Raw genomic sequence first — 17,635 nt, 5'->3', positions numbered from 1 at the left:
TCAATCAACAAAGTTATAAGGGTGCTATAACCACCTAGTGGGAACTTGCTTCTTCGAGAGGGCTGTGTAGTATACGATCGAGACCAGCTGGACATCTGCAGATATTTTAGCCTAGCTAATCCTGGGCCAATCTTCCTACTCAAACACTCCCAGGAAAGCAATTCCCCCTCCACAAATAAGTCTCCCCAAACCTCCATCCCTGCCTCTCTAATAGGTACTGCAAGTGAATCTCCCAGCCAGGGTGGATTATCGGGCAGATCCCATAAGGGAGTCCTGCAGCCATAGTACCCTATTTTAATAGATTTTAATATCTGGGCCCAAGTCCTTGCCATTCCTAATAGAATCTTCAATTTAATTTTTTTAAAGAACTTGGGATCACCAAATTTTAAAAGGAATCCAGAGTGGCTAACCCCCTCTTCAATAAGCAGTGTGGTGTATAGAGTTCCCACCCCATACTCTAATGGTTTCTTTAACAGCATCCTGGCATGAGATAGCTGGAACGCCCAGGCATACGCCTGGATGTCCGGGGCAGCCAACCCCCCCTTTTCCCTACGCCTCCTTATCTTTTTCCACGAAATTCTTGGGAGATGTTTATTCCAAATAAATGTGTTAATCTCAGCCTGAAAAGTTTTAATAGAAATTGGATCAAAATAGAGGGGAATAGTATTAAAAAGAAAGGAAATCTTAGGCAAGATAGACATCTTTACCAAGTTAGCCCTTCCTAATAATGACAATGGAAGGTGGGACCAGGACTGAAGTAACTTACGGCAATCCTTAACTATCTTGGAGAAATTAGTGTTAACAATCTGGTCTATATCCTCTACGATGTCAAGGCCCAAATATCTCATCTTCTTTCCTGGCCGTATACCAGCTATACTCAAACTCTGATCCATACCCCAAGTCATCATCTCGGTTTTTGTGGCATTGATCTCATACCCAGATACTTCCCCAAATTCCGAGGCTAGCTTGAATATTTCCGGGAGGGCCGTATGGGCGTCAGATGTAAAAATGAGAATGCCATCAGCGTACAAGGCCACCTTTCTCTCCCAACCGCTGTACGCAAACGCCTTGATACTAATACTATCCCTCAGACTTTGGGCAAAAGGCTCGGCGTATAGATCAAAAAGAAGCGGGGAGAGGGGGCAGCCCTGCCGTGTACCCCTCGAGATGTTAAAGGGGTCAGATAAGCTGCCATTGACCAGTACACAGGCACTTGGGTTCTGATATAAAAGACCAATTGCCCGGTGAAACCCTACTCCCACCTTAAATTTTGCCAGGGCCTCCGACAGATACAACCAATTGACTCTGTCGAAGGCCTTGGTGGCATCCAAAGTAAGGACCGCCAGGGGGAGAGATTCCAGAGCTGCCAAGTCAATACCCCCTATTAGGTCAAAGGTTAATTCATATAACTGCCGTCCCTTGACGAACCCCTTCTGATAAGGGTGCAGAATGTAGGGGCAACAAGAGCTAATCTATTGGCCAAAATTGAAGCAAATATTTTAAAATCTACATTTAGTATGGAGATTGGCCTATATGAGCCACATGCAGTGGATGGTTTCCCGGGTTTTAAAATTAATGTTATGGACGCACTGTCCCATGACGCCGGAGGACGACCACCATCCATTAGAATATTATTAAATAGTAGGACCAGGAAGGAGACAAGTTCTCGCTCCAGTACTTTATATATTTCGGCCGGTAGGCCATCTGTACCAGACGCCTTCCCCTTTTTGGCATTATGTATGGCCTTGATAACTTCCTCCTCCGAGATTTCACTTTCTAACATCTCGCTTTGCTCAACAGAAAGTGCTGGAAGGGTAATCTTACTGAGCCAATCTTTAATGGTAGCTAAGCTGATGTTCTTGTCTTCACAGTAAATTGTTTGAAAGAATTCTCTAAAGGCAGATCTAATATCTTCATCACGGGAGAGTGGGAAGCCACGGCATTAATCACCTCGATGTTGTTCCGGACTTGGTCCGTTTTGGTTTTCCATGCCAATAGCTTCCCCGCTCCTTCTCCATACTGAAAGTGTGCGAGTTTGCTGGCTTCCCACCTTTCTTGTATCCGCTGATTTAAGATCGAAGCAAGATGGCCCTTTAAGGAAAGTAGTTTTTCAGACAAAGAAGAGCGAATCGCTTCTGTATTAGAATCAGCGACTAGATCTAATTGAGTCTGGGTCTTAACAATATTTGCTTCCACTAATGCCACGGCCTCCCTATATTCCCTCCTCCTGTAAGCCGTTTTATTTGTAATAAGGCCTCTCAAAAATGCTTTCAGAGAGTCCCACATTGTTCCGAAGCCTACCGATCCCACATTTATTTTTAAAAAGTGGCTCACCTCAGACTTAAGAAAAAGAACATCGTCTGGGTGGGAGAGTAAGGAGCGATCAAAAGACCAGCTCCTTGCCGGCACCCTTAGCATTGATATAAGCTCCAAAACTACGGCAGAGTGGTCAGATAGATGCAGAGGGAGGTATTTAATGTCTTTAACAAAATCTACTAAGGTATGGTTAATTAGTACAAAATCTATTCTAGACTGATGGCGGTATTTATGGTTTCTATAAGAGACACCCTTCTGTTCACCTGCCCTTAACCTCCAAATATCCTAATACCCATACTGCTTCATTGCGTTTAGCAAAAGTGATCTTGATTTTGATGGAATTCGAGACCGATTATTATGGGATTTGTCCAAAGTGGGATTTAAGACAATATTAAAGTCACCTGCAAAAATTACAGGTTCTGGAAAAAACAAAAGGTGAGAAAAGATTGCCTCCAAAGATGACGGGTCGTCCTGATTAGGACCATAATACCCCACAATAGTAAACTGAGTACCCAAGATGGAAAGAGAGGCAATAACCCATCTACCTGCTGAGTCATCCTTAAAATCTAACACCCTAGCCCTAAGATGTTTTTTAAAGATAAGCGATACCCCTCTACAGGTCAGAGACTCAGAGGTAGAAATTGCAAAGTCGATCCACTTATTCCCTTTAACTAACGCATCCATTTCATCCTGAACCAGATGCATCTCTTGCAGTATGATGACCTGTGCCTCTGAGTCCCGAAGATATTGTAGTATTTTCCTGGCCCTAGATTTAGTACGCAGGCCGTTCACGTTCCAAGATATTATCTTTAGACTAGCCATAACCATAAAACTTGTCCTGACAACTGACCCTAACACCACCATGCCTTACACGGAGGCTTAGAACATCTTTCATCTGACCTACCCTTGTATCGAATAGCAGCATATCTAAAGTTATCATACACCAAGCATAGTACACTAGAACACAAAGTTGGCACATGAGGAATTTTATAAAGCATTTTATCCCGTGACCCTCCCAACCCCCCTTCCAACCACCCTCCCTCCCATGGAGAACCCTTGGTGTATCTAACCGGATCAAGTCCAGCAGATGGCACCCCCCATCTCAAGCTCCCGTAACCCCCCCGACCTCTGAGCCGAGTTTTCCCCCCAAAGTGACCAAAGTGACCATTTATGAAATGCATTTTTTTTTCCAATTTAGTAAAAAATTATTTGTTTCTTTCCACACCTACATTTATGCAATTATACTTAATACTCAAAACCCTTTCTTGATTTGTAAGTTACGAGGCAAATATTTTAACCTGCCGCCTTATTGCCCAGATCTAAAAGGAGCTCGTCCGCAGCTTGCACTGACCTGATATTAAACATCTTATTATTGAACATCACCTTCAGGGCAGCAGGGAACATCAACTGAGCAGTTGCTCCCAACTTTCTAAATGCGTCAAGCCGCCTGCCAAACTCCCACTGTTTCTCTAACGTAACTCTAGAAAGATCTGACCTAATAAGAAAGGTAAATCCCTTACCAGGAAGAGATTTTTGTTTTAGGGCTAAATTGAGGATCTGCTCTTTAAGGGCGTAGGTGTGAAAATTGACAAGGATTTTACGGGGCTTAGATCTCTGTTGGTTTCTCCTGAACGGGTCTCTATGAACCCTTTGAATGTCAATGGTCAACTCCTCTGAGGATTTGTCAAGACACAGTGACTCCTTCAGTAATTGCACCACAAATGTTTTGACATCAGAGCCTTCGGAACCCTCCGGTACATTAAGTATGCGGATATTAGATCTTCTGGCGTTGTTCTCTAACAGCTACATCCTATCTAGTAGGGCCTGATCCTCCTTCCGCAACTTAACGATGTCCTCCTCAGCTTTATCTAGATGCATAGACAACACAGCGACCGTTTCTTCTAACTCCCCCGTCCTGGTGGTTAGCCCATCAATCTTTTTGTCTAGAGATTCACAGTGTTTACGAATGTCCATCTGATTGGCAGAGGATTCTTCAAACCCTTTTTTTATGTCTCGAGATAAGGTTGAAAACATTTCAAATAAAGAGGCCGCAGAAATTGTGCCCTCTGTATCAGGGATTGATAGACTGGCTTGCTGTTGGACCAGGTCTTCCATCACCTCCCTACTAAACTCTGTGCCATCAGATTCCTCTTGGGTTAACAGACTGGGGGTAACGCAATCCCCTCCCCCTTCTCCAGCTAGATCATGCTTACCACTCCCCGGGGGCTCGCATACTGATGGTCCGGTCGAGCCACTGGACATTAAATCGCCCTTGGATGGAACTGACTCCACCTCAAAGAAAACACTCACAGGGGTGAGCGGAGAACCCGAATCCCCTCCAGCGGGGCCACAAGAGACAGGGACAGAATCTGAGAGTGGGACATCCATGATGTCCAAAACATCTGAAACAGGCGGATCTACATCCCCAGAAGCCATTACTGACAGGGGGGCAAACATGTCCTGCGCCTCCGTTAAACAGAGCACTTGCGGTATTACTTTAAAATAGGAGCGCAGGGACGGAGTTATCTTAGTGCCCAAATCCAGTGCTGCGTTCAGATCCCTTTTAAGTTTTGCTTTACCTCTGGCCCCGTTTAATCTTATGCCCTTTGACTTCACTTCTGCAGACAAATAAGATGAGGCTTTCTTACCTTCAAGTGGTGTGGACCCATTTCCCAGATTAACCAATTTTACCTCACGTGGAGCGGGGGTAGGGGCAGACTCCTTCCACAGTGCCCTTGTAGGCACCCTGCCTCTTCTGCGAGCCCCTCTACCCCTATTCTTAGGTGAGTGCTGGTGTAGCTGCAAACATTCCTTTGCGGACTCCTCCGAAACTCCCTCCACACAGCTTCCCGCGTTCTTCGTGCCCACAGGACACTCAGCAACCACTTTGCCCTCCACTGCTCCTGTTCCCGCTCCTCGAGAAGTGAACTCGAACTTCTGAGCCTGGGACTTAACTGAAACACTACATGCAGCAAGCACCAGACAGCCTGCCTTCCTGCCCCGCCGCAGCTCCAGGGCGGCCGCGGACCACAGCCTCAGAACGGCCGGTACTTTGATGTAAACTTCACCGTCCTTAGAGCCGTGCTTAGAGACAGTAGCACTCACTGCCCCCCTACTGCTCTCACCACCTCCGAAAATGCAGGACTAGCCGCCGCCGCCTGCATCTCCCGTCATAGAGAGGGAGAGCAGACAGCCCACGCCGAGCTATATCAAACGCCAGGTACGTTTTCCTTTCTTCTTTTTTTGTGAAAAACTGGAACTTTGGTCATCGAGGGATCCAGAATCTAATCACCAAAATATAGAGACATTGTTTTTTTTACTCGGAAAGTATTTATATTTCCTTCGGTCATCAGAAATCAAGACGGAGTATTACGGGAGCTTGACCCCGGAGCGCCGCAGCAAGTCAGCCGACTGCTGCCATGTTCTCCCGATTTCTCCTCCAACCTATAGTTTAAAATAGATGTTATTAAGTTCTGGGGTCAGAGGCCCAATATTTATACTACTTTTTCCTTTGAAGTTTTAGGCAGAAAATCTCTGAGTTCAGTAAAAAACAATTATGTCCTCCCTGGTCCAGCTTCACTACAGGAGGTGGAGACAGCACTGTGCAGAGCACACACAGCTTATTCATGTGCTAGTGAAAAACTCCTCCTACCACGCTAACTGCAGAAAAGTCTATTCAGTCTGGCTTTGAGTCACCCAGGAAAGGCAGGACACACCTCAACCCCCCTTGTGACTGTCCAGTGTGAATGCACATCTCCAGCTCCTGTCACTCCAAAACCAGAGGCCAATACACAAACAGACAGAGGCACACAGGATGGTTAAGTAAAAAAAATAGCTACTTTCTAAAAGTGGCTTTTTCAAACACACACTTTAAAAACCACCTTCACTAAAAAGTGTGTTATTACATCCTGGGTTCAGAGAGACTAGGCTCCATTTCTCTACCTTGTCCCAATGGAAAGTTACAAGGCTACTCCCATGTTAACCTATAGGAAAGACAGCCTTTCAATAGTGAAAAACTAAATTGTCAGTGTTAGACCCGGCCCTCGTAACATAGCCATACCTGACCCCTGCGCCTCACACAGCCCCCGAGCCCACGGCCTAGCCGATCCTTCCCACCAGAACACACACACCCGACCCGGACTTCCCCGTCCGTGGCCTTCCTCCTTTCGGCCACACCGGGCCCGCGTGCCCACTTCATGCACCAAGATGGCCGCCCGGCCCCAGCGCGACCCTGGCCTAGAGGCGCCACTCTGGCTGGAGGACATCGTGCTTCCATTGGGATGAGAGAGGGAGGAGCAGTTTCCATCGCACCTCTGAGCTTCCCTGGGAAGGTGGGTTTCGATCGGCCTGCCGGCCTCCCCGAGGGCTGGCTCCACGCCTGCTGGGTGTCTGGGACTCCTCCCGACCCGGCCCTGAAAGGATCAAAAGACAATGGCAGGAAACCCCGACAAGCGACCCCCAGGTGACAAGACCCCTGCCTGCACAGACTCCGGACATCAAAGAGGAGTCGCCCTATAACAAGGGGTGCTCTGGGACTGTCCGGGAGATTCGCCTTTGGCAACACCTGAGCCCTGCTGAGTGACTCGAGGCTCCCTGAAGATCGTAAGACCTCCGAACTCGTGCTTGAGCCTTGCTGTGTGACTCGCGGCACCCTGAAGATCGTAAGACCTCCGAATGTGTGCTTGAGCCCTGCTGAGTGACTCGCGGCTCCCAGAAGATCGTAAGACCTCCGAACTCGTGCTTGAGCCTTGCTGAGTGACTCGCGGCTCCCTGAAGATCGTAAGACCTCCGAACTTGTACTTGAGCCCTGCTGAGTGACTCGCCGCTCCCACAGACTCTCTTGGTCCCGCCGGACCCCACGACGACAAGCGTATCCCCCAGCTCGAGGATTGTGAGCTGTGCGCCGGGTACGCTCCTGCATTTGATCCATATCCCCAAAGACTGTCCCGCTACCTCCTACCCCCTCCAAGACTCTGTGAGCTCGCGCTCCACTTGTATATATTTGCCTTGCTGATCATAAAGATCCTACAACTCCGATCTGATAAAGATTTATTCTTAAGAACTCAAGGTGTGGTGTCTCTTTGTCGTGTGGTGCCGAGTGTACGATCCTAGATACGAGATTCCTCCCCTGAGGAGTCTCCCGCCAGTGCCCGGCTACGATACCTCGAGGGTTGGTCTCAGGACAGTCAGGGCCCCCTCCGGGCTCCTCTGAGGTCGCCTTCTAACAGTCAGTATTTCACTATCATGAAATGTAAAACACACTACTTTATGTCCTACCTTCCACGTACACTGCACCACACCCACAGGGCTACATTGGGCCTCCCTTAGAAGTGACTTACATGTAAGAAAAGAGACGGTTAGGGCCTGGCAAGTGGGTGCACTGGCTAGGCAGACCTGGCAGCACAAACTGTGCGCAGACACAGCAGTGGCAGGTCTGAGACACCTTTGAAAGGCTACTTGTGTGAGTGGCACAACCAGTGCTTCAGGCCCACTAGTAGAATGGGATTTACAGGCCCTGGGCACACACAGTGCACTGTACTAGGGACTTACTAGTAAATCAAATATACCAATCATGAAAAACTAATCATAACACAATTTACAGTAGGAGCACTGGCTTTAGCCCTGAATAGCAGGGAAAAAGTGTGCAAAGACATTAAACCAGCAAAAATAGGAGGCCAAAAAGCAAACAGTCAGGGGATATCTGCTAAAAATGCCAAGTTAAACACAGAGAGACCAGGAAATATTCCCTTTTCACCCTGGCAGAGGAAATCATGCCAAATTTAAACATGGCCACCATGCCAGCTAGACTTTTCCCTCCAGGCAGCTTAAGCCATCACAGTGGGGACAACCTTGGGAGAAATCTCTGTATTACAAATAACATGGTGGAAGGGCAGCTTGGTGAAATAAGTGCTACAGCTTGTGGGTACAACAAATGTCCCTTATGTAATGGGAGTTTTCTCTCAACACACCTGGGGCTACTCTCTGCAGTTCAGTGTAAGATAACTATAGTTTACACAGAATTCTTGCATGGCATCAGTGCGCTACAAATGGTGGTAGAATAACAAACCTAAATTTAGCAGATTGTCACATTCCTTACAAGACACTCACAATGGCGGGGCTGGTTGTGGCCCTGCTGCCGTGAAGGTCATCCTGCTCCATTCTTCTAACACGATGGGAGAATGAAGAGGAGTGCTAATGGGACTACTGATCTTTTTTTTAGGAAGTCCCATTAGGTTTTTAATTAATTGTTATTCAACGAGGGGCACGGTGTTTTACTTCTCATTTCCTTACAGCTCAGGAGCCTTTAATACAGTGTAGTACTAAGAAGTGTATTAGTATCTAACTCTTTGGACACCTTACTAGCAGAGTCAACATGAGTTCATTAAGTGACTTGTGGTTCCATTGTGGTTTGTTTTCTCTTGTTTGTTGTGAGAACATGGACTGTAAGTTCATAGCATAGAAGGTATGTGGAGTTCTACGTGCAATTCAGATTTTGTATTCAAAATTGAAAGGTTGATGTGTGATTTACACATTACATATTATCTGCTGTACATTTGAAAACTATATAATCCTTTTCTCCTAAGTTCTCTCATTAATTTTGATTTGCTAAGAGAGTACTAGAGTTCTGACATATTAACGGCACAGAAAAACTTTGTACTTACCAATTCAGATAAACTGTGATGTTTACCATGGGCTCTTGCAGTCTGCAATGAATACAAAAAACATGAAATTCCAAAAGTATAAAATAAATTAAATAGCACTGGTTGATCTGGGTGTAGCCGAGATCCGCCATATCCGTCCAGCAATACAGGCCCATCATTTTGAGATCTATGGTAAATTGATGTCTACACTATGCAAATAGTCGGTATGCGGTGATTGCTAAGTACCCGGTTAACAAGCTACGGATGGATCAGAGCACCGGAATTAGAACGCCATTAGGATGTGTAAATTCAACCAAATGTCAGAAAGGCATGAATAGCTCCCCGGGCTGACAGTGGGTGGGTTGGGCTGTTTGTTCCAGAGTTCACGGGCAAGGACTAGGTTATTATAGGGCAACCTTAAAATCTAAGATTATTGAGATTAGCAAAAAAATATTTTGGTTACATTTGGTTACAAACCGATGCCAGTGCCAGAAATGAGGGGGAAGAAATCCTTGTCTCCTGCCTCCATGTTCCTGGAATGCTCTACCATTTGAGGTCAGAAAAGAGGACCACTGTCTGAAATCCCTGTACATAATAATAAAAACACAGTAGATTCTTTGCCCGTTTTTTCAATATAATTGTTTGAGGATTTTAACAATGAATATGAACGACTTCTCACATTGACATACCACTCCATCATATATATATATATATATATATATATATATATATATATATATATATATATATATATATATAAAAATTCACTGAAAAAACCATAGGTTTCAGGGGTGTTATAGTTAGCTGGACATTTCCCTCGTACAAAACCCTAGAAATTCCCCTGTTATAGTTAGTTCAGCTAACTATAACTCGCGCCCCCGCAATGCACTGCGGATGACGTCACATATTACATCACTCATGACATGGTCAGTGACATCACTGATGACATCACTGATGACATCTCAAATGACATCACTGATGACATCACTGATGACGTCATTAGGCCTGGGCTAAATATCCGTTCCGCTCGCAGAAATTGCGATAATTTGACATTTTCGCGTTCCGCGGAGAGCGCGAAAGTGTCAAAATTTCCGCATTCCGCAGCTTAGCGATAATTTGTTTCTTGCTCGTGCTGTAAAATAATACATTCTCGCGCGATCGCCTTACCTGAATCCCCGCGTTCGCCAACAAGTTTTCCCTATCTGGTCGCGTTCTCCACGAGATGTTGGATTGTTGGTAGCCATTTGCGCTGTCTCGCGACAGTTCGCGCCCGCAGTAATGTCATTGGTCGCACGATCACGTCTTTCTTCTCGCGATCATGCACCGCGAGAAGAGTGAAAACAAGATGGCCGCGCCCGCGAGCAACCGCATGGGTAAGTTGGCGAGCCGCGACCAGGCAGAAAATACTGCGAACGGGCGGGAAAAAAACTTCCGCATCTTCGCGATATTTCCGCGTATATGCGGAGATTTTTAACATTTTCGTGATAATTTGCGAAAGTCCCTTTCGCAAATTCCGCCCACCCCTAGACGTCATCCATTGAGTATGTGTTTCTGAACAGTTTTATTATGTTTAATATATATAGGGAAAGGCCTGTTGAAAAATAAGTGGGTGTACAAGTGTGTGAATGGATGATTTTCTAGGTGCGTAACTGAGTCTATAAGTGAGTCATTAAATGTATCTTACTGCAGACTAGTGACTTAATTGTGTGAATGTCTGTATGTGTCTGTGTGTTGGTGTATAAGTGGCTACATGGTTTTGTGGATAGCTATATGAGTGTCTATATGGGTTATTGATTGGTTGTCTGAGTATCTGTATGGGTGCCTGAGTGTTTGTGTGGGTAGGGTGTGTGTGACTCTGTGACTAGATGTATGAGTGGGTGATTCAGTGGGTGCATGTTTTTAAGAGTGCATCTGTGATGGACTGTATGGTTGGGTGAGTGTATGTATGGGTGTGTTAGTGATTGAATGTATATCTCAGTTGTACATGTGTCAGTAACTACATATGTGAAACGCAGTGTATATGTGTGTAAGAGTATATAAATATCTATATGTGAGAGTGTGTGATTTTGGGAGTGGCTATAGGTGCCATAGTGCAAGGATATCTGTGGCATGTGCTGTTTGTTTTTCTGCAGGAAGACACAGAATTTGTTAGTTTTTTTATGAGTAAGTGAACTTGAGTGTTTTTAACTGTATAGGCGAGTAAATTTTACTGTGATTAATTATTTGCATGACTGACTAGATGTGTCAGTACCTCAATGGATGATTGGCGGTTTGTGAGTGTCTATATAGGTGTATAAATGCACAGAGTGACTGTAAGTATGAGTGACTGTACAGGTGAGTGAGTGGAGATGTATGTAGACCTAAAAGTCAATGAGTGGGTGAGTAGTTATTGGTATTGGAGTATCTATGGTTGTCAAAATGGCCGTCTGAAATTTTGAGTCGGTGTATCAAAGGTTATATTAGGGTGTGAGAAGATGCACTAATTTATCACATGGATGACGTCATCAGTGATGTCATTTGAGATGTCATCAGTGATGTCATCAGTGATGTCACTGACCATGTCATGAGTGATGTAATATGTGACGTCATCAGCAGTGCATTGCGGGGGCACGAGTTATAGTTAGCTGAACTAACTATAACAGGGGAATTTCTAGAGTTTTGTACGAGGGAAATGTCCAGCTAACTATAACACCCCTGAAACCTATGGTTTTTTCAGTGAATTTCTAAGGTTTTTTAAATGCCAATTCCTAACTATAACGCCCCTGAAACCTTTGTTTTTTTTAGTGAATATATATATATATATATATATATGTATATATATATATATATATATATATATATATATATATATATATATATATATATATATATATTGTTCATTCGTTTCCCCGCAGGGCTGGGTTCTCGCGCACTCACGGAAGAAACAAATCGTCACCAATTCATATCGTCAGGTTTCTTTCTTTATTTACAGCATGCCAGTTAGAAAAACTCTACGCGTTTCAGTCCCACCAGGGACCTTGTTCACGAGACTGATTGTGGGTCGCTTTGCAGATATATATATATATATATGCAACAAAGTTTGTCCAGAAAAAACGAGGCCGCACTCTACAGAAAGTATCTCCATCCAGAGTTTAATTACGCGTGAAACTGGCATGTCGTCCGATATATTTCATAATGCCTGACGCGTTTCGGGCCGCATCAGCCCTTGTTCACAGGCAGCGAAGGGACCCTTGCAACCGCTTCCAAATCTCCTACATGGCTTCATGAGTTCTATTTTTCAAGCCCCGCGATGAGGCCTCCCAGGTGAGTCCGTTGCTATTGGCATGCTGGGACATGTAGTGTCTTTTGGAAACAACGAAAACATTTCATTTTATCCCTTCAGTGGGTGTGCAAGAATCATTCCGCGATAAACGTTTTTAATTTACATGCCCTCCAGTGGGCCTCCGGACACCCAAACCAGCTTCCAAACCTTCTGTAGCTGAACCGGGGCTTTGAGCAGTTCTTTGCCCCGACAGCTCCATTTGTAAGTCAATGGTGGTGCGTCGCCTCACGGCGGGACAGCCGTAGAAATGCAACAAAGTTTGTCCAGAAAGAACGAGGCCGCACTCTACAGAAAGTATCTCCATCCAGAGTTTAATTACGCGTGAAACTGGCATGTCGTCCGATATATTTCATAATGCCTGACGCGTTTCGGGCCGCATCAGCCCTTGTTCACAGGCAGCGAAGGGACCCTTGCAACCGCTTCCAAATCTCCTACATGGCTTCATGAGTTCTATTTTTCAAGCCCCGCGATGAGGCCTCCCAGGTGAGTCCGTTGCTATTGGCATGCTGGGACATGTAGTGTCTTTTGGAAACAACGAAAACATTTCATTTTATCCCTTCAGTGGGTGTGCAAGAATCATTCCGCGATAAAAGTTTTTAATTTACATGCCCTCCAGTGGGCCTCCGGACACCCAAACTAGCTTCCAAACCTTCTGTAGCTGAACCGGGGCTTTGAGCAGTTCTTTGCCCCGACAGCTCCATTTGTAAGTCAATGGTGGTGCGTCGCCTCACGGCGGGACAGCCGTAGAAATGCAACAAAGTTTGTCCAGAAAGAACGAGGCCGCACTCTACAGAAAGTATCTCCATCCAGAGTTTAATTACGCGTGAAACTGGCATGTCGTCCGATATATTTCATAATGCCTGACGCGTTTTGGGCCGCATCAGCCCTTGTTCACAGGCAGCGAAGGGACCCTTGCAACCGCTTCCAAATCTCCTACATGGCTTCATGAGTTCTATTTTTCAAGCCCCGCGATGAGGCCTCCAGGTGAGTCTGTTGCTATTGGCATGCTGGGACATGTAGTGTCTTTTGGAAACAACGAAAACATTTCATTTTATCCCTTCAGTGGGTGTGCAAGAATCATTCCGCGATAAAAGTTTTTAATTTACATGCCCTCCAGTGGGCCTCCGGACACCCAAACCAGCTTCCAAACCTTCTGTAGCTGAACCGGGGCTTTGAGCAGTTCTTTGCCCCGACAGCTCCATTTGTAAGTCAATGGTGGTGCGTCGCCTCACGGCGGGACAGCCATAGAAATGCAACAAAGTTTGTCCAGAAAGAACGAGGCCGCACTCTACAGAAAGTATCTCCATCCAGAGTTTAATTACGCGTGAAACTGGCATGTCGTCCGATATATTTCATAATGCCTGACGCGTTTCGGGCCGCATCAGCCCTTGTTCACAGGCAGCGAAGGGACCCTTGCAACCGCTTCCAAATCTCCTACATGGCTTCATGAGTTCTATTTTTCAAGCCCCGCGATGAGGCCTCCCAGGTGAGTCCGTTGCTATTGGCATGCTGGGACATGTAGTGTCTTTTGGAAACAATGAAAACATTTCATTTTATCCCTTCAGTGGGTGTGCAATATATATATATTCACTTAAAAAACCATAGGTTTCACACTGGTTATAGTTAGGTGGACATTTCACTCGTAAAAACCAATGAAATTCCCCCGTTATAGTTAGTTCAGGTAACTATAACTCGCGCGCCCGCAATCCACTGCTCATGACGTCACATATTACATCACTAATGATGATGTCAGTGGCATCACTCATGACATCACTGATGACATCATCCTTGTGATAGAGTGGCGGTCGCGCGAGTTATAGTTATCTGAACTAACTATAACGGGGGAATTTCATTGGCTTTTCACGAGTGAAATGTCCACCTAACTATAACCTGTGTGAAACCTATGGTTTTTTAAGTGAATTTGCAAGGTTTTTTAAATGCTAATTCCTAACTATAACGTGTGTGAAACCTATGGTTTTTTAAGTGAATTTGTACGGTTTTTTAAATGCTAAGTTATTTATTTGTTAATATATTTTTTTTTTTAAGGTTTTTCACCGTGCGCGCACCTTAAAGGAAAACGGGGTGCATTTAAAAAACTAGAAATTAAACTTTTCAGTTTCATTTTTAAGGGCAGGCAGTGGTCCCTGGGACCACTGCCTGCCCTTATAAAATGCTTGTGCATGCATTCCGAAAGGTGACAGGGTCCCCTGGGGACCCCTTCCCGTTTGCGAGTGCTTTACCACCCTTCTGAGAAGGGTGGTAATGCTTTACCACCCTTCTGAGAAGGGTGGTAAACTGCGAGTGTTTTGCGACAACAATTGCGGTTGCAAAACATTCATACATAGCTTTTGTAGTCGCTATTAGCAAGGGACGCCCTTGGAACGCCCCTTCCTAATAGCGAGTCGCTAACCCTATTTTGCGAGTCGCAAATTGTTTGCGACTCGCAAAATGGGGTTGGTTCATGCCCCACACGTTTTTTGCAGTCGTAAATGGGCCTAAAACCCCTGTTGGGACTGCAAAAAACAGTCATTCCCCCTAACCCGGCCCCACCACCCCACCGCTGTTACCTGCACGGACCGCGGCTGCTGACAAATAAATACGTACAAATCAGAACTCTGTGTATGGCGTGGTCTGTCGTATGCTCCTGGGCTGGGGAAGATGCTGCAACTGGCGACAAGATAGGGGATACGTGCTCCCCAACGATACATGGCTGCTCTCTCTGAGAGTTTGGTCCAGTAAACTGGTTGTGCATACAACATGCACCTCAAAGAGCGGTCTACAGTTGGCGTATGTGAAGTCCAAGCGCAACTCCAGGTTTTCAAAGGCCGTCGAAAAACGTGAAGGCTCTACAGAGGAGAACAGTCAATAAGCCTACCAAACATTTATTGGTGAGGCCAAAAGAAGAGATATGGCGCCACAACATAAGACAGTGACAAAAAAGGTATGAAGAAGCACTAAAGGTAGCAACAGTCAGGCATAATGCATAAAATCCTACAAGAAATTAAATCATTAATCACAGTGCAAAAGGAAGATGGCGCCCACCGACCTCAGCTTGGGCACTACGACCTGAGTACTAGTGAGCAGGCTGATGCTTGCAGAGGTGTCACAGGCAAAGTGACACTGAAGGACAAATGCTGTTCGAACAGCTCACACTAGAACAAATGGAGAACTGTAAAAGCACCCAATACAGCACAGCTGCGTTCCTGAAACCACAATCTCCTTTCGATACTGGGAAAAAGCAGAATATTGACACCAGATGGACTACCTGGATTGAAACAGTGGATGACTTCATAGGTGCTATAGAAGAAGCAGACACAAAAATACCAACAAATACTTAAAGAACCTTGCAGGTGACAGATTAAAAGAGGTGATAAAGAAGATTTCACAAGCTGCTGAAATAGCATACCGTCAAATCAAGAAGATGTTGGAGGCCCAGTCAATCCAATGCTAAATGTCGACTATGTCAGGTACATTATCAACCAAGCAAAACAGCAACCTGGTGAGACAATGGATGAGTTTGGTGACAGACTTGATGAGCTTATAAAGCACTGCAAGTTCAATGAATTCAATGATGAAGAAGCCATGCGTCCGAGTTATTAATGGTTGCCTCTCCGACTCATTCCAGTGAGGCATGCTGTGAGAAAAGCTCAGTTTGTGGAAGGTGCACGTGGCTGCAACTGCAGAAGAACTTGCCGATCGACAAGCAGCTGATATGGAAGCTGTAACAACCCAAAATGAATCAGCATTCAGCCTGAAAAATAAGCAGAAACACAAGGCAGAGTCCCACCGAGTGATGTCTCCAAAGCAAAATAAATTGTGTTTCCAATGTGGATTCTCCTTTCCACATGAAGGTAAATGTCCTGCTATCAGACAAATATGCAAAGACTGGGGGAAGGAAAACCATTTCATAATAGGTTGCAAAGCAAAAGAGAAACTAAGTGTGTCACGAAGAGACGAGAGGATGGATGCCAGAAAGTTCCAGAATCACTCTAGCCACTCTCACAAAGGCCAATCGGCAACAACGGCTAAGGCAAATGGAAACGAAACTAAGTTGATCATTATCAAATTCTTCTTCCAATGGTTTGTTGATGTAATCATTGAGTGACAATGAGGAAAATGGATGTGCAATGGTGATGTCAGTCACAGACCGACGTGCGCATGTAGAACTGGCTGCTAACAAGGAGAAACACAAATTTGGGAAGAATCGATATATGAGCAACAAAGTTCATTTGGACATTGTCCTAAAATCATGGTAAAGATGAATGGTTGCCCTACAACTTTCATTATAGACAGTGGTGCATCAATAAACATCATTTCGGCAGAAAAGTACAAAGAACTGTGCCAGATACCATGTCTCAAACCATCGAGAATAAAGGTGTATAACTGGGCAGCTTCCACACCCTTGAAGAGTAAAGGATCCTTTGTGGTGACCATGCAGCACAAGAGAACGTCAATGAAAGCGTCAATTCATGTTATCCCAGGTACTTTGTCGAGTGCATGCTTACTAAGCTTTGATACTACTGCTGACATGGGGCTGATTTCTATTAACTACAACTTGAATCCCCAATCTGAAATTGTGAGCCAATTCCTGACGTTTTTCGTGGACTTGGGAAACTTAAGACAATGAAGGAACAGCTTCACATTAACGAAGAGATTCGCCCTGTTGCACAGCAACACCATCAAATTGAGAAAGAACTAGAAACACTACTAAAGCATGACATCATCAAACGCACTACTGGTCGGTCACCGTGGGTTTGACCCATTGTGGTGCTGCCAAAAAAGGACAGTGGTGATTCAGTGCGCATTTGTGTTGATATGCAACAGGCCAAAAAATAATCGAAAGAGAAAGACATCCAGGTCCACACATTGTGGATATGATCACGCAGCTGAATGGTGCCAAAGTCTTCTCTTGACTTGATCTGGGATAGAAAGGATATCGTCAACTTGAACTGGAAAAAAACTAGGTACATTACTACTTTTTCAACGCATGTTGGTTTGTTCAGATATAAAAGACTCAATTTTGGTGTGTTGTTAGCAGAGCTTTTAAGATGGCATTCGTCGAGTAATTCAGCCTGTCACACATGCTTTTGACTACAGTGATGATATACTGGTGTTTAGGGCAACACGAAAGGGACATTACAAAGCACTCACCCAAGCATGCCGTCTGCTTACTGATGCAGGTTCCACACTAAATGCTGAGAAGTGTAAATTCCACAAAAAACACGCTTACATTCTTTGGGCATATTTTCTCTGAAAAGGGAATGACTCCTGACCTCGAAAATGTACAAGCATTTGCATCTACTTGCCTTCCAGAAGATATGACCATGCTGCGATCCTTTTTACACAAGAAAATAAA

General features: G+C 45.0%; 1 protein-coding gene across 2 annotated transcripts in view; it reads right to left on the bottom strand.

Moving 5' to 3' along the window:
- Positions 1-17,635, bottom strand: part of DRAM1 (DNA damage regulated autophagy modulator 1) — a 233,054-nt gene that overhangs the window by 42,166 nt on the left and 173,253 nt on the right. Inside the window, exon 6 of one of the 2 annotated variants that reach the window (XM_085653224.1) lies at positions 8,979-9,020. The exons of the other annotated variant lie outside the window; for it this stretch is intronic. Coding sequence (XP_085509350.1) covers positions 8,979-9,020 — 42 coding nt within the window. The remainder of the gene's footprint in view (positions 1-8,978; positions 9,021-17,635) is intronic. 2 annotated transcript variants of the gene reach the window in all.

This window comes from Triturus cristatus, chromosome 4_1, assembly GCF_964204655.1.
Source record: "Triturus cristatus chromosome 4_1, aTriCri1.1, whole genome shotgun sequence".
NCBI lineage: Eukaryota > Metazoa > Chordata > Amphibia > Caudata > Salamandridae > Triturus > Triturus cristatus.
Note: the sequence above shows the minus strand (reverse complement) of the source record. Positions and strands in the feature narration are given on the sequence as shown.